We start from the raw sequence: 19,086 nt of genomic DNA on the forward strand, positions 1-19,086 counted from the left end.
CCTCCTAAGTCAGACCAAACATAACTATTTTTTAAACGAATAAAAGAACTAAAGTTATGCTTTGCCGATTTTTTTAATGCTGTATTTTATTAAGTCGGACCATTCAAAATATATGCAATTTTAAGTGTTTAAAATTGTTTGTTTTCTCCGACATCAATTTTTATTTATGGCTATTGCAGGTTTATCTCACAATTTTGGGGGGGGTTAAGTCAGACGAGACAAAAATATTGATTGTACCTGATTTGTACTTATTTTTTTAAATGAAAAGTTGTAAAATGTACATCACTTTTGCAATTTTCTGCAGGAAAAAATGCTATTTTGTCGATCCTTTTTATTTGCAGTGGCCAATTTGAGCCGGATGAGGAGCAGCAGGTCCACAAACGAAGACTAAAGCGGTCTATAATTAATTTATTATCCCTATTCAAATGACCAGATTTGATTTCATATTTTCTCCAACTATTTACTAGTCCTCGCATATTTACCAATTATTTGCTCACTCGTGTTTCACTACAAAAGAAATTCACTCACCCATCTGATAATGACTGCCGGAGGCTCAAATCAGAGTAGATTTTTTTTTTTTAGATCGTGAACATACACATTATAATTGGCTAATTTGATCGTTACGGCGCTAATGTACACATTCTTTTCTACTAGGTGATGATGCATTTAGTAAAGACGGAAAATGTAATGCTGGGATGCTTGCACATGCGCACACGGAAGGGTCACTCGTTTTGACGGTAAAACAAACAAATCAGAAGCACTATGGCAACCATCTAAAGGCTGGACTGTGACAATGCAGGTGTATCGAAAGCATCCTATTCAAAATGTTGCCAAATTAGCACTAAACCGTATCAGACAAATACCATCAAAAATATTTGTTCAAGGCACTCAAAATGCTCATATCAGCGATATCGGACGATAGGGAGATTCATTTTCGTACAATTTACCTCAAATCGAACGAAATATCCGAATTGGTGGTGGTCCCGAAAATATTTGTAGTCCGAACTCCGGCGGAAACCCAATCAACATTGTAAAAAGTTTAAAAGACAATGTATACGTTGTTTTTTTAAATACACAAGGAACTATGTATGGTAAGGTTTTTTTTGTTTCCTTTAGAAAAGAAAAAAACGGACGTGAGGAGGGACCCAAATCATTTCATGTAGGGTTTTCTCTCCCGGAAGAAAAAAAAGCAAGTTAATGCATATTAAACCTTTCAAAAACAATTTACAAAATATAACTAAAATACGTTTAGTCGTGGCACTTTTTACTCCTTCGTAAAACAAACATTTGTAAAATGATTAGTATTTTTTGAGGGGGGGGCGGATATTAATCATACTATTATTGTATGTATATATATGTGGAATATATATATGATATTAATCAGTTTAATCCAAAACATGAAAAACTAAGATTGCATCGTTTATGATTGGAATCCTCTGAAGCATTCCATTATGTCCACAAGAGGGCAGACTGTTACATTGAGACAAATCGAAAAGCCTTTCGAGGTAACACAATTCTCTTATTAACATTCAGAAGCTTCAAATTTGGCCAAACTCCATATTGGAAAGCCATGTAAACAACTTACACTATTATAATGAAGTCGCGGTCACAATTTAACTATCCGCGCGCTCATTAATATCCCAGTTTATATATTGAGTCGCCTGCAGTGTTTACTTATGTCCACAAGATGGCAGACTATTACATTGTAAGGCCTTTAAGATGGCTCAGTAATTTCATAGGAAAAAAAAATCAATTGACGATCGATTGCAGGAACGGATCCGCAAAAGAAACCAAACACAACTCGAGAATCGAAGTCACTGTTAATGTGCGAAACGCCGATAAAAAAACATTACACAAATAGATGATCTTTGGGTTTTTTTTTTCAACCAAAAAATGGGAAAAAGATATCCAAGACAGCCGGTAAAAAATGTATGCTAAGAACAGCATTATAACTTATACAGGGTATATTTTTTTATTCTCTAGACGATTTTCAGTACAGCCTAAAGAAAAAATACAAACAAAAAATATAACAACACACCCCTGCGATGTTGAACAGGATAAGATCGAAAAGCAGGGACGTGGCGCCGTACTCTCTTGCGTGCCCTTTTTTCATATAATATCTGCTGCAACATTTTGGGATTCTGGTCTTATCTTGAAGTGACGGTCCTTCAAAGCGGCGAGGCTCCATACCTGTTCAAAAGCGCCAACGGCATCCACGGCAACGTTTAGTGCCGTCCATCACCTGTTGGAAGACAAACCGTAGCGGAAGGACAACAATTTGTGCCTAAGGGTGGGGCTGGACAGGGGGGGGGGGAAATCGGAGCGAGCGCTTCCAAGAATGACATTTGCTGTTTCACCTGTTTATTGTCTACAACAAGGCCATGTCATGAATCCGTCTGGCATTTCCCAGAGTTCAGTCTTTGCAGCAAAACAAGTCCAAAGGAAAGCAAAGGCGGGGGCCGCCCGGCCGAGAGCGTGGTGACACACCCTCTATCATATCGTTTGGCTCGTTGGACGGCACCGTCCCAAAAATAAAGTCTCTCTCATAAAAACCCTCGGGCAGGCACATTGCGTTTGCGGGCCGTTTGTTCACTTGGTGAACCGGGCCTCCTGGCCCCGCCCCTCCCACCTGCTGCAGGTGCGTCTGTTCAGCAAGTCCTGGAGATGCGCCCGCCGTCCGGCCGCACACGTCCCGCCTCCGCCCGTCGCGTTCCCGTGAGCGGTGCCGCCTCTCAGCCAGCGCAAAAAGATTGGACCTGGAACGCGGCGGCGACCGATTGAGAATCCGGACGGCCTCACGGAGGTGACGATCGCCGTCGACTTGACGTGCTTACGTGCGATTAGCGGAAGAGTCTGGTGAACTCTCTGATGGCCCAGCATACCTGTTTACATTCATCCGCACTGCGAAGCGAGGAGGAGGAAAAACGTGAGCTCCGACGGGCGGCGGCGGGCGGCGCCGGTTTCCGACACTGACCTGGTGACTTGCTTGTGGAAATCCGTCAGCTGCTTGTGCGTCACCGTGACGGCTCCTCCCGACGTCTCCTTGGGCAGGCCTTTCAGCGCGCTCTCCAGCCAGCGGCAGAAGGTCTGCGGGCGGGGCGCCGACACGTCAGGCGGCGCCGCGGGGCGCAGACGGGCGACTACTCACCGGCCGGTCGAACACCATGAGCTCCCACAAGACCTCGGCGATGTCGGGCAAGGTGTACGGCGGCAGGCAGAAGCAGCAGGAATGCATGAGCTGCGTGAGCAGCTGCTGGCCGTGGCGCTCCATGGCCTGAGCGATCAGCCGCTTCCTCAAGTCAAAGTCCTCCGTGTGCTTTGGGGGAGGGACGTGTCAGTGGGGCGCGGCAAAAGGGGAGGGGCCATTGGCGTCGCTTACGTCGTTGGCCACGCCCGTGTGGATGAGGTCTCGCACGAACTTCATCACGCTGCAGTTGGCGTCTCGGTGGTCCAGCGAGGTGGCGGCGATGGCGCACTGGATGATGTGAACGATGATGCTGCTGCTCAGCAACGTGACGGGGCTGCGTTGCACGAACCTGGACGCAAAAGGGCCGCGGGGGTCACGCCGCGTGGCCAGCTCGCCCGCCCACCCGCCCAACCGCGAACGCACCTGGTGGCTAGCCGGAAGAGGTCGTCGACGGTGTCGGGGTGGTTGAGAAGCCCGTTGGACTGCTCTAGAAGCTGAAAGGTCGGCATGCACAAAGCCTGGCGGGGCCGGAGCGTGGGCTCGTTAGCACGGCGCGTGCCGGGCGCCGCCGTTCGCCGGCTCACCTGCAACATGTCGAGCAGGCCCTGCCGACAGCCCTCCTCCATGCCGTACTCGTCCACCAGAATGCTGCCCAGGTACAAGAAGCACGAGTGCGGGTACACCTGGTACACGCTCACCATCTGAGCAGAGGGGATCGAGCGTGAGATGGGGCCGCCCGACGCTCGCTCGCTCCTTCGTCCCGCTGCTGCGGCGACTACTTTGACCTGAGTGACTAGCGGCTGCAGCAGGGAGGCGGAGCCTTTCCCCACACAGCGCACGGCGAAGCGGAGGCAGCGGCAGCAGCGCTCCACGATTCGGTTGTCCGCCTGGTGAGCGTTGAGCGTCTCTGACAGAACGGGCCAAATCTAGAAGCCCGAGAGCACAATGACGGACAAAGGCGCTCGCTGGCGTCCGGCCAAAAGTTGCTCGCTTTACCTCCTGGATGACCTTCTGGCACGGGTGCGTCTGTCCGTTCTCCACGATGGGGTTGGTATGTCTGAAACGGGCCGCCGCTGAGTCCCGCGACCCGCCCGGTCGGAAGACGGCGACGCCTCACCTGAAGATGACGGCCAGCCTGTCCAGCCAGACGGTGGGATCGGCCGATCGTCCGTTTGGCGATTCCTCGGCCAGGAGCTGCGAGGACGAAAGCGTGCTTTTTGTCCGGCCGCTTTTTAAACGAACGCGGCGTCGGGACAAGGGAGGTCCAGACCTTTTTCAGGGCCGCCACCTGAACGGCGCACAAGTCACCGAGGCACTCCGCGATCTTATCCAGAGGAAGGCGGCCGAGGACCAGCGCCGTACCTGCCGGCGCGTCAGAAGAAATCAAAAATTGCACCAGCAACTGTTTTTCAACTTCATTTTTGAAAGAATATAGTGCTATTCCATCAGATTTTTTTTAGAATCAATTATTCCACCAGTTATTATCTGTATATATATAGTTTGCATTTGGGTGTTTTACTAAACTATTTTCCCCCATTTATTGCTACTACTGTATGTAGTTAGTGGCAAAAACAACTAAGAGTAATTGACGTTGTACTCCGAACGTTTCAACGTTGTTTTGAAACTGCTTCGTTCATGGTTTTGCCAAAGTCAAGATCAAAAGGATAATAAAACGACTTTCGTGAACGTTTAATAATTGAGTAATTGTTGAATTTGATCATCCATTTGACAGCTCTACGCACAACAAACGATATCAGTTCAATTACGGACACGAAGAAACGCAAATGACGGCTGAATTCACGCGACGCGATCGGCTGCAATGAATCAAATGAACTGGATTTATTTCTCGTTTAAAAAATGGACTTCAAGGTCAACTGGAGGTTTTGGTGACAGAACGCAAGATGGCCGCTTCCCGCAACCGCTTTACGATCGCTAGCAATGTCACGGGACTGAAAAATATGTACGTACCTTTGAGGAGTCCCACGGCGGCCTCGGCGGACAGCGCGAAGGAGTCCAGCGAGCGGGCGATGTCCAAAAGGCCCTGGAAGTGCTGCGCCATGTGGTCCCGGCAAGCCGAGCAGATGTTGTGGATGGCCTTGGCGGCGGCCGAGGCCAGAGGCTTCTCCCGCAGACCTTTCATCAGGTAGTTCAGCACCGGGTCTGCCACAGACGCCGCGCGAGCTTCATCATCACGTGAGCGGCCGAAGAGGACCATCTCAAAAGACGCAAGAATGAGAAAACTAACATTGTGCAAGGCAAAGTTCTAGGTGGCCTCTCACCAAGGAATCGGGGGTTTCTGTCCACGACCTCGCTCATCTCGCCGACCAGCTCGATGCTCGTGTAGCGCACCGCCATATGGACCGCTTCCGGCAGCAAGACCACTTGCTGCAACACCTCCAACAGGGTGGGGTTGTTCTCGCTGCAACATGGACAACGGCGAGACGTGAGCCGGCCTTCGCGCCTCGCCCCCGCCCGCCAAAACATCGAGGCTGCTCACGGGTCGACGCTTTTGGCGATGGCGGCCATGATGAAGAGGACCGCTTCCGTCACCGCCCAAGGCGGGTTCCCGTCTTTGAGGGTCGAGTACAACTGGGAAGGAGGGAGAACGGATGAAGATCCCGGAAGACGGGAAGGCCGCCCGCGACCTTCGACCTCGCCTCACCTGAGAGAAACACTCCACGGAGCCCACCAGAAAAATGACGTCTTTGACCAGATCGGAAACTCGCATCCTGAACTCGCCAAAATCGTCCGTCTCCTCGGGAATGCCTTCCTGCGCCGAGCGCGAGCGGCGGCGTTCAAAACCCGGCCCCTGACCCGGACCGGACCGGCGGAACACTTACGTGGTCCGGCTCCAGCTGGCAATGGCGGGCCAAACAGTGCAGGAGCCTCTGGATGTACGGTCGGAAAATGTTGTGAAGGGCCGCATCGTTGATCTTGTACAGATTTTCACCCAGCCGGTACCAGAAGTTGAAAGAGATTTCGACCACCTGCGGCGGACCGGGACATTAGAGGACCGGGTCCCACGTGACCCGCCTTGGACGCGCACACGCTTGCCTACCTCGTACTGCGGGTGTCCCGCGCAGATCAACAACAGTTCCAGCGTCCTCAGGTCTCCCATTCCCTGACCCGGACTCCTGACCGTCGTCTCCAAGAAGGTCTCGCATAGCTCGGTGAAGATTCGGCAGTAGTTGAGAACTCTGGGGAAAAATGAGAGGGGCGTTTTTGGGAGGGCGCCGAACGCAGAAAGGGCGCGGGCAGCCGCCTCACTTGTCCAAGTCCTCGCGGGCCACGGCCATGTGATAGGCCGTCTCTAGCGTCAGGACGCCCTGGAAGAGCTGCAGCGCCAGCGGCACGTTGGTGTCGACGTTTTCGATGGCGTACAGGGCGGAGCACACGCAGTCCGCCGCCGCCTCGTGCAGGTTGGTGGAGGTTTCGTCCCTCTGCTGCAGATACGAAGACAAGCCTCAGCTGGCCCGTCTGGCGCCGACGCCCGCGTGGCGACTCACCAGAACTTGGAAGAGAACCATGAGCAGCTGGTTGCTGGCCATGAAGTTGCTGTCCAGGACACCTAGGTTGAACCAGCTCCCAAGACAGCGAAAGACCTTGATGAGCATCTTCTCGTTGCTGCCCGTCTTCTCCACACACGACGCCTACCGGAGGGAAAAGAGTCGCCATCGAAAAAGATCCCGCATCCACAGCTTCAAAGAACTTCAACACATGATGTCATTTCCAGTTGACAACCAATGGAAAAAAATGTGTGTTTTTAAAGTACAGTGGGCCCCCGTGTTACGAGATGAATCTGTTCCGCGGTTCGGGTCGTAAGGCGAATTCACCGTATGGCGGGCAATCCAAACCTATGTTAAATAGCTAATGCGTTTAGAACCCCAAGTAAAAACATCAAAATTGTCCATTCATAATAAAAATGGCTACCAAAATAGTCCAGTAAGTGCTACGTGTATATATAATATACATGTATACAATCAGAAAACATCATAAATAACACATATAGAAAGGATTTATTTACCTTTACATGGCGCTTGTTATAACCATATTCCCTAATAAGGGTTATCTCCAGCTTCATTTCCATATAAATCATCTTCGTTCGTCTCTCTAGCAACATCACTAGCAATCTTGGGACCCGTGGCTAACCTTTTCAACTTTGAATTAAGCAGTAAATACACTAACCACTCACAACGGAACAAAGCTTTACCGTTCCGCCATTTTGAAACAAGTGAGGCCGACCAAGAGCGGACCGGCATCTCCGTGAGGAGACGCCGACCAATAGCAGACCAGCATTGTCGTCTCGCGTTGCATAGAAGCAGTTTGGCGGCAATAGTAAATAAGTGAAATAGTACCTAAAAACACCAACAGATGAAGGGAAAACAACACAAATACAGCCAAGCCCCTGGGGTCATGACAGTTGTTTTTGTCCCAAATCCGGGAAAATGTCATAAAGAGGGAATGAAAAAAAATCAGTAATCCACATCGCAACATGAAAAAAACGTTAAGCCAGGGCGCTGTAACACGGGGGGTCCACTGTACTAATATTTACGTCAATATAGTTATCAAACTCACCCATCAGACCCAAAGATGAAATTTTACAATTTTATGAATTCAAACATTGCAGGCAATCTTAACATTTTTTCAGACATTTTTAAGTGTTAAGTGTCTTAAAATATCTGACGCTAAATTGACTTTCACTTTTTACAGCTAAAAATAGCCAAATGAATGTTCTATCCTTTTAAATGCTAAAATTAAGTAGCTAATAAAAAAGGATAAACATGTCCTGTAAAGCATCCATGAAGCACTGTTGAGGTCATTTTTAAATCTTCTATTTTTAAAACGACTAACTGAATTCATTTGATCGGCTGCCACGCCCTACATGAAAGGCGTCGGAAGAGCGCTCCCTCACCAGTAGCGTGACCACGGTGGAAGAGTAATACGCCAAATCCTCGATGATGTCCGTCCTCCGATTGGCTCCGATGCGCAGCGAGCGGCTGTGCACTTCTTCAGGCAGCACGGTCAGGATCTCGATGAGGAAGGGCATCGAGCCCAGGTCGCCGTTGTACCTGCGAGGAGGGTGACGGACAGGTTGGACGGGCCCACTTGCACGAGAGGGCGCACTTATGAAAGGGCGACAATCTCACTTTTGGATGAGCGTATGCACGCATCCTTTCCATGACGCCATCTGAAGAGCAAGATCCGCAATGGCCAACGCCAGCTACAAAAACAAAAGCAAGCCCATTTCCAGGTCGCACGCCGGCTAGCAAACATATTGCGAGCAAAATGGCGACAACGGCGCGTTACCTGGGTGACGATGATGGGCGACAGGTCTTTGAGGTTCTGGATATGAGAGAGCAGCGAGTCTCGCAGGGCGGCGTGGGAATCGGCGGGAAGCTCGTAGAAGGACGTCTGGATCTTCATCTTCATGGTCTGTGCGGCAAAGTAACATGACTCCACGTCCTGTTGGAGCTGCAGCAGCTGATCCGAAATCTCCCACGCGTACATCTGCAAAGGATGGCCACACAAACCAAGTTGAGGACTTTGATGAAGTGTCCAATCCGTAACGAGGCTCGTGTCGAGTATTTGGAGGGGCGTGTCCACAAAACATGTACTGAGGAGCGCTTCATAAGGTCAAGACGTGGAAATAATGATGCCTGATCCCACGCTGGTCAGCTGGACCAACTGCTTCAGGAAGTTCCATTGCTTAATGATTTTTTTTTAGAGGTAGATTGGAGAAGAGCTATTACTTCTGAATAAAAATGTATCCTTCTAGCACTTGTATTTTCTTCATCCATCATGTCATTTTCTTAAACAAAAGGTTATTAACTTCCCAACACTTTTTGGGTTTCCGGACCACTTGAAGACACCATAGAGGAAATGAAGCATCATGAAGCTGTGAACCATGTGCAAAGCTTCATTGCTTCAAGAAGCTTCATTTGGCCACCACTCACCCTTGACATTTCTAATCTTTTTTTTTGACGTTACAAGCTGTTCAAATAAATATGACTTTCCAAATGACTTAAGGGGGTTTACGACAACTCTAACAATTGATCTCCTTTCTGTAAAGTCCAAGAGTGAAACGACAGAAGTGAAAACACAACGACGACCAAAAAGACCATGTGAAGAAATAGCAAGAAGTGGGGATGAAGGAAGTTGTGTCAAGTATTGCACGTTGAGCGCTAGGGCGAAAACAATCTGGCTGTGTGGCAAGACAGAAAACAAGGTGTAGACTCATATAACGGACTGAACGATAAATAGCATTTGCAATATCATTTTGGCAAATATTGCGATTCGAAGACTTATCTGAGCAACGGCAAGCAGAGTGGATATTCCGTATTTCTCAGCGAGTCCGTCTAAGACTATTTCGCGGTTGCTCGTATGCTGGCCGAAACATACAAAGACAAGACCCGAAAACAACACAAACAAACAAAACCGCCCAAACGTGTGCTGAGCTGACAAGTGACGTCTGCACTGTAGTTAAGTTCTTCATGCTAACCGGCCTGAGCATGTGCGCAAACAACACCACGCAGCTTGTGGACACCTAAAAAGTCGCCCGAACCCAAAAGGAAAAGACGAGGTAGGATCTCGCTAGCTTGTGTTGTAATTCATTCATTTGATGTTATGCGACTCCCCAACAATACGCACTTCTTTTCAAATGAGAAACCTTTTGGGAAAAGTGTCCGCCCCTTCCCCCCGGGAAAGCGCCCAGCTGACTCCACGAGCGAAAGATCCAATTTTCCTACCGATCGTTGGAGCTCTCCGAGCCACATCGAAGCTCGTTCCTTCCCGGCCGGGTCCGGGTCGTGGTGCAGGGCCTGGACCGCCTGGGAGACGAGCAACAGACTCGGTTTGCCCCCCTCCATTGCTCGGGTCCAAAGCGGAAGACGGACAAGCAAAACAATATTTAAAAAAAAACTCGCACACAAAACAAAAATAAAACACGACAAACTTGGCGCTCGTTGGCAAATCCTAGCTAGTGCGTGTGTCGAGCCTGCCGACCGCCATCTCGCACGGGCTTCCTGCGTGTAACTGCAGTTCTTGTCCGGCCTCAAACAATAACCGGAATATAGGTTCCGCCTGGGTGCGCCACAAAACAAACAAGCAAAAGAACCCCAACCACCCAATGTCCTGCACGAACATCGGATTGCCATGAAATAAAAACCGCGGTGAACCCACGGACATAAAATCGCTAGCACAGTTGTCTACGCTGACACCACTGGCGGCCATCTTACGCTGCCACTTGCTGAAACTGGAGTAGTTTCCAATGATGTTTGTCCTAACCTTTGGTGAACCACGAAGACATGCCATATGCTGGCACTGCTGCACAGTCAAGGGGAGCAAAGACACGTGGAGTTCCCATATGGACACACCTTTATTTAATATACAAAAAAAGTGTACGGTACTTCGGAACGTCAAGGACTCACCTCCCAAATGAACAAATTTGGGGCGCCACCGTGTGGCGTATTACCGTACTAGACTATACTATAGGTCCGAAGCGTTCTCGAGTTCAATTCAATAGAAAGCAAGCAAACGCTGCCGTCTAGCGGACAGAGGAGGGATGACTTTAAACCAGGTGATAATACAAGACTCGTGTATTAACATTTTGAAAAAGCGCGACGCGTCTCAAAAATGCCCGCTGATCAACAAACAGCCAGTAGACACAGCAAGTAGGATTGTATACTTACAAACAAGTCATGATAAATGGACTCACAATATTAAAAACAAAACAACACAAAAAAACGTGAAAATAGTGCATATATTTTAAATGTTCCGATTTCCGGTTTTCAGGGGAGAGCTTGATCCTGGATATTTTGACTGTGGAGGAGTCTCTGGAGCTCTTTCAATTGCTCCACCGTCTGGTCCTTCACATCCGGGTTGGAGATCTGCAGACGGAGGCTATCGATAGACCAGCTGTTCTCACCGGAGAACATTTCAGTTAGGATCCGGGCCACCACCGGAACTACCTGAACAAATAGGGCCTTTGATCAAACGCTACAGAAAAGGCCAAAGGTCACACGCATGACTTTTTTTGCACTCCATTGCACTGACCTGAACCAGAATGAGCTTCTTTTCTTTAGGTTTCTGATCGGGCCAGTCCTCGCCGAAGCAGAAGTAGATCTCGTAAGGGGGGACGTTCTGAGCTTCGCCCTTCTGGTACAAGATCAGTCCTGGAGAGATGGTTTATTATTTCTGGTCTCTCCTTTCCTGACTCAAAGCCATCCCAGTTTCAAGACGTGTCACCTTGAAGGAAGTCATTGAGGCTGAAGACTTTGACCCTCCTCTCCCTGTCCAGCCGATTGGGCTGCGACTGATGGGGCGCGCCCGGTCCGGACCAGAATACCTTACATTGACAGAGGCGGACGGCATAGATGTCCTGCTCCCAGATTTCCAGGATCAGTCCTCGATCCATCACGCTCAGCAGAGCCTCCGTGAACTGACGTTGCTTCTGACTAAGGATCTCGGACGTGCCCGGGAACAAAACCTGCTGCAGGTTGACCGGTCCAAACAGGTCTACTTGCTGCGGGTCCGGACCCAGTTGACCGTAGAACAGCCGGCAGCCCTGAGGGTTACTGACAGTCAGGGAGCCTACGGCCCGCCCGCGGTATTGAAACTTCAGGTCCAAATCTGTTGCTGCAGCGACAGAAAAGAAAACCAGGAAATGTCGTGGCTCCTCCCCCTTCCCATCCTCACTCACATGGGATGGTACTGAGCAGGTCCGCCTGAGCCTGGACCACAGCGCCGGCCTCCAGATGATCAAAGTTGATCTGACCCGATATTAGAGGAAGCTCAGCGGTTGCCTGAAATTGAGGAGGCGGAATGGCCATCGAGGAGGCGGAGTCGCACACCCTGGAATCTGACAAGACAACGCCAAGTCAGACGAGAGAGAAAGTGTGTTTGTTTCCGTGGCGACAAACACTAGGCTCACCGATAGTCAGCTCCGTCAGATTTGGCATCTGAAAACCCAATTGGCACGTTAGCGAAGTTCACACAATCAATTCCTTTGACAACGTGCCATTACCTCATCATCGTCAGCATCTGAAAGGACAACGGCATCGTGTTATGTTGTGGGTCAAAATGACCCATTTATAAGTTCGAGTAAAAGTTCCATGTCGTTTTTCCAGTACAAGATTTCAGCTTGGCTTGTGTATAATAAACACGGCATTTGTATTCATTTTGGTTCTTTTGGAAATTTCACGACTTTCTTGAAAAGAACTAAACAAAACTGGGTCAAAATGACCCAGGAGTATAGTTGCTGAGGAGTCAAAACATTTGTTAGCACAAGTACTGGCAAAAAAAAAAAAAAAAAAAGTTTTTGAACTCATGGGATAATTAAATGTAACCTCGGGTCAAATTGACCCAGGATGTGATTAATATCCCAAAAAATAAACATAACACGAGTCTATAAATTAAGTATGACCTATGTTATTTTTGTGAGTGGGTTCCCATAGAAAAAATGAGTTTTTGACACTTATGGATAATCAAAAACATCTCCGGGTCATCTTTACCCAGGAATATTATTGTTGAGAAATTCTAAGATTTGTTACTTCGCAGAATTACTCGCAAAATGTTTTTGAAACCTTGAAATAGTTACACATCAGGCCAGGTCGAATTGACCCAGTAATGTTATTAATATTCCAGAGAAATAAACAATGCATGCACAACTCTGGGTCATATTGACCCAAGAATATTATTGTTGAGAACTCCCAAGTCTTGTTACTTTGCAAAATTACTCACAATTTTTTTTTGGATAATTATACATGACCGTGGGTCATATTGACCCAGGATGTTCTTAATATTCCAGGGCAATAAACAGAACATAGGTCTATGAATTAAGTATTGCATTAAGCCACTTTTGTTTGTGGGTTTCCCCCCCCCAAAAAAGGGACATTTTTGATCAAATACACCTCCGGGTCATAATGACCCAGAGACGTCATTGCTGTTCCTGAGAGATAAACATAAAACAAAGGCTAAAAATAAATATTGAATTTGTATTAAATACATTTCAGGCACATTTGGATGACTAAATACGTCTCGGGTCAAAGTGACCCAGGGACATGATAGCGGTTACTCGGCAAATTAAAGGTGCAACGCAAATCCTCACCTGCGCTCGCAACAACTTGGTAAATTTTGTAGCCTTGAAAGGGGATCTCTTTGGTGCCGTCAAAGTGGAGCCGAAACTCCTTGCTCTTGTTCAGCGCACATCGAAGGTTGGCTTTCCACTTGGCGGGGTCCGGCTCGTCCACACCTTCCTGAAATCTGCCCGTTTCGATCGCCCACGCCTGGACCACGGGCAACCCCGAAAAACAGCAAGTCAAGGCACAAAGAGGAAGCTGGCAGCTCAAAGGCAGGAAGTTTGGGTTGAAAAAAAACAAAACAGAAGCTAGACTTCCTCTTTGGTGCCACGTTTTCGATATTTCACTCAAACGCACCTTGAAGATAGTGTTTTCTTCTTGACACGTTGGCATGCTTCGCGTGGCGTGTTTCCAGGGGATCTGGAACAATCGGCGCTCCCAATCGATCCACTGGAGTCCGGGAAAAGAGCCGCCGTCCACCTGAGCCACGAGCCAAGGTTTCAGGCGCACTCTTCGGCCTTGCGGGTTCATGCTGGCCCACTAGGAAGCCAGTTGACATTTCAGAACATGTTTTAGACTTTTAAGTGAAGCAGGACTTGAACGGAGGGAACCGACCTGTTACGCCGCGTGGTCGTACTGGTGCCGATCGGCTTCTTCTTCAATTTGCGCCTCCTTCCACATCGGCGGTCACACACCAATGAGAGAAAGAAAATAAGGATGTGTCTATGACAACAAACCAACACTAACTACATCCTGCTGGCCTTCAAATTAAAAGCGCTTTGCAGGAAATGCTCGTTGGGACGTCTCTAAGAAATATTGTTCTATTAGAGCAATTCATCTCGCAATTCATCTTGCATAAAAGCTCATTAAAAACATTTTCTTTTCGGTTGCTTTTTATTTACCAAATATCGGTGTTTAATTTAGTAGTTTTAGTATCAAAGAAAAACAGCTAAACAGCAATTAAACAAGATGAAATGAACTTTTTTTGAAACTTTATTCACTTACTGGTTTGCTCATGGTTTTCAAAGCAAAAGCAATGTTTGCAGATGCTTTATTTTGATTACGTTTTATAGATAAATCGCGGGGAAAAAAATGTGTATTGGGCCAATCACCCAATTACCTTAAACCCCAAATTGTTACAGGAAACAGATAGAAGAAATAGCAGGCCAAAGGGAACTACTACGACTACTATTCCGAAAATAAATGGATAATTATTGTAGGCGTGCTGAAAGCAGAAAATTTGAATGATTTTGGCTTTAAATTACTTTTAAAATAACAAATAAAATACAATAAAAAGAATAATTAAATACGCACAGTTATAACAATAATAAATTACTGAAAAAGTTGCGGATTAATCAATTAATTTTGACAGCTCTACAGACGAGTGTAAGTACCAGGGATTGAATGTCTGGACTCGTTAAAATACATAAATAAGTCAAAAGCGCAATGATGAGAACAAGGCGCACGCGTTAGAGCAGAAAAGAAACTCACCCGGACCTGCCGGACGTGATCGCTGGCGGGCTCCTCCTGCAGTCAGCTGACGCTCTCCCTTTTCTCTCGCCGGACTGTCCGATCTTCCGCGCCACGGGCCTTTGCTTGAGACGACATGCGACAAGGTCATTTCTCTTCTGCAGTTTGTCATCATCACATGCTGTCAGATTTTTCTAGCAATGAAAAAACAGATCACTTTGGTCACTCTTTGTCAGGTTTCCATTTATTGTCACGTTCCTCAGTCAAGATAATCGTTTCAGAGTCGTCGCCCGTGTACCAAGAGAGGCTTACGCACGCAGGCGCATGTTTTGGCTGAGCTAGAGGTGACTTGAGGGCAAAATCAACTTGGCAGCGCCTGAACCGAAGGGGCGCCGCGGATCAAGAACACAGACACATGCAAGCATTGAGAAGATACAAAATCATGGCGCCGGCGACTGGCCTGCAGCCACGTGAGCGCGAGAAGCAAAAGTAGAAGTATGGCGTGGCCCGGGATCATTTTTTTCCAAATCCTTCTGGGTCGAGCGTGGCGCCGCCAGCTGTTTCATCTCCAGCTTGAAGTCTGGAGCTCAGATCCGTGATGGGGCAGGTGGGCAAAACACAGATCCTGGAAGAAACTCTGTTGGTGTGATGAACAGGTAAGATGTAAAGATGGACAAACTCCAAAAGTAAAACGTAAACAAGAGAGCTAAGTAGGGAAATGTGTTTCTTTTGAACTCACCCCTGAAGGACGAACTCGTCCGCTAAGGTCAAGTTTAATGTGATTGATGGATGGTTTGACTCCTCCTGCGGCCTCAATGCTGACAGGTCATTGGATGTCATTTTTGAGGACAAATCTGAAGAATTGCTGGGGAGAAACATCCAAGTTAATAGATTTCTGTCAGAATCCACACATCCCATCCAGATTTACAACTTAACAAGATTTGTGGATGAACAAACCAAAGTCCAGTTTTTCTCTAGGAAACCTTCGCAGATGACATGAAAGCTCACTTTTAGAACATGACAAGTCCGGTATTAGCGTGTCGGAACTGACCGTGCCAAGTCCGCAAGGGTCCGGTTAACTTTCTGGCCCGGCACCAACCTACAAGGAAATCTATCAAGCGAAAGGGAAAAAAAAACGTTGGAAAACGAATAGGCAAGAAAGGGGCTAACCTCCACGCATTTGGGTCTGAAAGCTGAGGAGTCTCGGCAGCTCTGTTGGCGAAGATAAAAGGCCAGGTCAGCCCTGATGACAAGTGTCAGAGCTCACATCTGGACGAGCTCACCTGCTCAGGCCTTGAGGAGGACGAGCCGAGGCGAACGTCAGAACGGCCGCAAACACCATCAGCCGCTCCATGTCTCCAGCGGCACAAATAAACACAGACTTTTGCTGGGTATCCACTTTTTGTGCGTCTGAGGTCACACCATCACGTGTTCATCTCTTATCGTCCGTCTGGCGCCGGGCCAAAGGTCAGCTCAAGGTCACACAGTCAATATTTGCTGCTTGAGTTCAAGGGAACATCGAACTCGTTTTTATTGACTCAAACTTTAAATAAAAGCGTTCACTGGAAGTGTGTTCATATTAACCACGGAATATTTATCTTCCAGTAACAAACCTTTTGTATGGTGTACAGCAGGAATGGGCTCCATTACCTTAAGCATGTTTCGTTTTATCTTCAGTTTTTTTTTTTTGGCACCTGAGGAATGTATTTTGTCGCTTTACAGCCATACGACAAAACTTTAATTTGTAGTATTCATAGAACGAAAGCAATAAGAATCATTACTGACGCGATAGTTCAGTAGCCGGAAGTGTGCCTACGAGCGACCGGTCGATAATGGTAGCAACTGTCCGTGGGGAAACACAGAAAAAACGTTCCATGGCATCATAAAAATTCCGATCATTTTAAGACTTAATAAGGCACACGTATTCGTGCCGACTACTTTTTGTGATCAACATTTTTCCGAGCGCGAATACTGGGATTGGGCCAAGGTAGGCGAACACTTTGACTGGGCCGCAAAACAATGTTTGCCTTTTCTACTTGCGTTTCATGGTGACTGTGTTTACATTACCGCCATCTATTGTGCTGGAGTGTGAATACACACGTATGGTATAATAAGAAAGGAAGAAGAAAATCCTTTACTTATAAGAACTACAATGATTGTGTCCAAAAACATAATCCCGATCTATTTTCAACTTTTGCCTAAATTTGCTAGAAGAGTGCCTTGTTTGAAGAACGAAAAGACCCGAATGAATAAGCAGATCCGCAATCAAGATTAAGTTTCACAACAGCTTTACAATAATTTAAACACAACACAAACTCACAAGACAGATTTTCACGTTGTGGGAAGCAGCAAACAAGAGACACCTTGCTCCCATGACCAGGTAAAAGCGAACGTTTGTCTTTTTATCGGAAGTCATCGGCCGAGAACATGCCCTTGGCCCGCCGCAGGATGGAGTCCTTGGAAGCGTCGTAGGGATGCTCCTTGGACGGGATCTCCAGCACGGCCGGGATGGACTGCATGTGGGCGTCGATGGCGTGGCGGATCATTTCGGCGATGAACTGGTTAATGAGGATGATGCCGATGTCGTTGCGAGCTAGGAAACTCCTGACAGGCAAAAAACGCAAATCATCTCACACCTCAACGGCCTCTCGAGGATACTTCTGCGATGAAGCCTGTCTTACTTGAAGGTCTCCTCGATCTCGGTGATGCTCGTATCCTTCTCCACCACCAAGAAATTGGGTTTGCGGTTCTTGTTGAGTTCGCCGACGCCTCCCAGGAGAAACCCGGTGCAGGTGTCCTCGTCGCCGATGACAGCGATAAGCTTGCCGCGACCGGCCATCGCCAGCCTTGTAAACACCTAAAGTACCTATACTTGTGCAGCAAAATCAGAAAACGGCTTCCAGATTTGACAAGCGATCGCAGATCATGTGATGGTCACATGACTACCACTTAGGTCGCGTTTGAACTGGACGGGCGCCCTCTTGCGGCTCGGAGGTGGACACGCAGGAAGCTCGACTAGCAAGTTCAACGTTTTGCATCGTCTGTATTACATCGATACCAACCAACTTGCGATGAGTGCCGGTCCACTTGAGATGCCATTCAAGACAATTTTATTAATACATGCTCACTGCAAATATTTAAGGTTTTATTGAAGCATACAGCATACATGAGGAGGAGGTCGAGGGTCACTGAGCTTTGGGGGGGACCCACTCATGGATCTTCTTGCGCGTGGTGGGATAGGGCACGTACTGCTGCGATGTGCCGCTCACGTTGAACTGATGCACATCGGCCAGAAACTTTTTGGGCTCGGGTGGGTGCGTGGTGGGGGGATCATCAGTCATGCAGTGGAGCCAGCGATGCCTGTGAGGAGGGGGAAACATTTTCGATGAGCAATACAATGTAAAAACGAATAAGGCATGAGGAACCGTACCATTCGGCAGGCACCATGCTGCCATCCACCTCCCACAACGTGTTCTTTCCATTCATCTCCTTGGTGTAGATCACCCATCGATGACGTCCTGGTCGCATTGTGGACACAAGAGGTTTGACTTTTCAAACTTGCCCAGTTTGCGAATCCGCGAATCACCAAATAACACCGAATCAATTTCAGCACAACGTCATTTTTCATGCAAACTGCCAGCATTCTCACCAAAGAAGTAGTGCTTGTTATCCTCGTAATATTTGTTGCCATATTTGTCAACGCCAATAAGGGCTCCAGTCTTTACATCGTTTACCCTGTCAAATACAAAAATGAGAAGGAAGCCATTAATTCAACAGCAGCGTCGATGCCTTTTTGTCAACCGTTCAAAATAGAAGCATCAAGTTAATTGCTCTAAATCACCTGAACAATTGAAGAAGAAACCCCCTGACACCGCCGTGACCTCCTAGTTGCCCCAAAGCCCGTCGGACTATGTTGACGTACTCCGCCATCTTGTCCGATTCCGCGGCTTTTGATGACGCAAGACAAATATAGTGGCGCAAGTCGATGACGTAACAAGCGCAGGCTTTACTCTGCGATTGCTGACATCCTTGTAAGCATTATAAAGTGCTTGAACATTTTAACGAGATTTTTAACGAGTTTGGAGTGTGGCGAGTGCATTTAGACCATTACCAGCCTACAACAACAAAGTCAATTGGAATGTTCTTTCTGTAACGACGTAGTTTGCCCTCTAGCGGCTGAAACTATGCACTACTTCGGATTACACCACTGTTTTAAATGTAAAAGGATTTCGTAATATACTCCGGATCTTAATTATATGCTATATGGATATGCTATTTAGCTTTTGCTTTTTTTCGTAAAGTTTACGTTTGTAATATGAAATACTTTGACTTTATGGTGGGAGATTACTGCCT

At 47.6% G+C, this 19,086-nt stretch overlaps 4 protein-coding genes across 16 annotated transcripts; all 4 read right to left on the reverse strand.

The window, feature by feature from the left end:
- Positions 1 to 2,339: 2,339 nt before the first annotated feature.
- Positions 2,340 to 10,207, reverse strand: tnpo3 (transportin 3). The gene is made up of 23 exons (XM_088406111.1): positions 9,934 to 10,207; positions 8,495 to 8,695; positions 8,335 to 8,408; positions 8,100 to 8,256; positions 6,694 to 6,837; positions 6,455 to 6,630; positions 6,246 to 6,384; positions 6,028 to 6,174; positions 5,850 to 5,957; positions 5,685 to 5,776; positions 5,467 to 5,606; positions 5,156 to 5,347; positions 4,458 to 4,549; positions 4,305 to 4,381; positions 4,184 to 4,244; positions 3,973 to 4,113; positions 3,772 to 3,888; positions 3,611 to 3,705; positions 3,380 to 3,536; positions 3,149 to 3,316; positions 2,975 to 3,087; positions 2,835 to 2,901; positions 2,340 to 2,756 (listed from the first exon to the last, which is right to left on the reverse strand). The coding sequence occupies exons 1-22, from the start codon at positions 10,051 to 10,053 to the stop codon at positions 2,841 to 2,843; spliced, it is 2,772 nt and encodes a 923-aa protein (XP_088262237.1). The 5' UTR covers positions 10,054 to 10,207; the 3' UTR covers positions 2,340 to 2,756; positions 2,835 to 2,840.
- Positions 10,208 to 10,543: 336 nt separating this feature from the next.
- Positions 10,544 to 16,839, reverse strand: irf5 (interferon regulatory factor 5). Of its 13 annotated transcripts, none has more exons than XM_088406117.1 (15): positions 16,384 to 16,839; positions 16,017 to 16,230; positions 15,904 to 15,945; positions 15,785 to 15,832; positions 15,473 to 15,598; positions 14,755 to 15,370; positions 13,879 to 13,935; positions 13,621 to 13,803; positions 13,293 to 13,470; positions 12,210 to 12,226; positions 12,117 to 12,144; positions 11,886 to 12,044; positions 11,432 to 11,821; positions 11,240 to 11,358; positions 10,544 to 11,154 (listed from the first exon to the last, which is right to left on the reverse strand). In XM_088406117.1, exons 8-15 carry the CDS (start codon positions 13,792 to 13,794, stop codon positions 10,975 to 10,977), a joined length of 1,245 nt encoding a protein of 414 aa, XP_088262243.1. In that variant the 5' UTR covers positions 13,795 to 13,803; positions 13,879 to 13,935; positions 14,755 to 15,370; positions 15,473 to 15,598; positions 15,785 to 15,832; positions 15,904 to 15,945; positions 16,017 to 16,230; positions 16,384 to 16,839; the 3' UTR covers positions 10,544 to 10,974. The 13 variants fall into 13 exon arrangements, with proteins under 13 accessions (XP_088262243.1, XP_088262242.1, XP_088262240.1 ...); XM_088406116.1 differs by having other exon boundaries at positions 16,017 to 16,183; positions 16,347 to 16,839; XM_088406114.1 differs by having other exon boundaries at positions 16,347 to 16,839.
- Positions 16,840 to 17,004: 165 nt separating this feature from the next.
- LOC148405732 (V-type proton ATPase subunit F-like) lies at positions 17,005 to 17,730 on the reverse strand. Its single transcript, XM_088406127.1, has 2 exons — positions 17,415 to 17,730; positions 17,005 to 17,337 (listed from the first exon to the last, which is right to left on the reverse strand). The coding sequence occupies exons 1-2, from the start codon at positions 17,570 to 17,572 to the stop codon at positions 17,136 to 17,138; spliced, it is 360 nt and encodes a 119-aa protein (XP_088262253.1). The 5' UTR covers positions 17,573 to 17,730; the 3' UTR covers positions 17,005 to 17,135.
- A 127-nt stretch (positions 17,731 to 17,857) lies between these two features.
- Positions 17,858 to 18,706, reverse strand: ndufa12 (NADH:ubiquinone oxidoreductase subunit A12). Its single transcript, XM_088406126.1, has 4 exons — positions 18,575 to 18,706; positions 18,383 to 18,468; positions 18,164 to 18,251; positions 17,858 to 18,093 (listed from the first exon to the last, which is right to left on the reverse strand). The coding sequence occupies exons 1-4, from the start codon at positions 18,661 to 18,663 to the stop codon at positions 17,919 to 17,921; spliced, it is 438 nt and encodes a 145-aa protein (XP_088262252.1). The 5' UTR covers positions 18,664 to 18,706; the 3' UTR covers positions 17,858 to 17,918.
- Positions 18,707 to 19,086: the final 380 nt, after the last annotated feature.

The sequence above is a fragment of the Hippichthys cyanospilos genome, chromosome 22, assembly GCF_059441005.1.
Source record: "Hippichthys cyanospilos isolate Australia breed blue-spotted pipefish chromosome 22, RoL_Hcya_1.0, whole genome shotgun sequence".
Taxonomy (NCBI): Eukaryota; Metazoa; Chordata; class Actinopteri; order Syngnathiformes; family Syngnathidae; genus Hippichthys; species Hippichthys cyanospilos.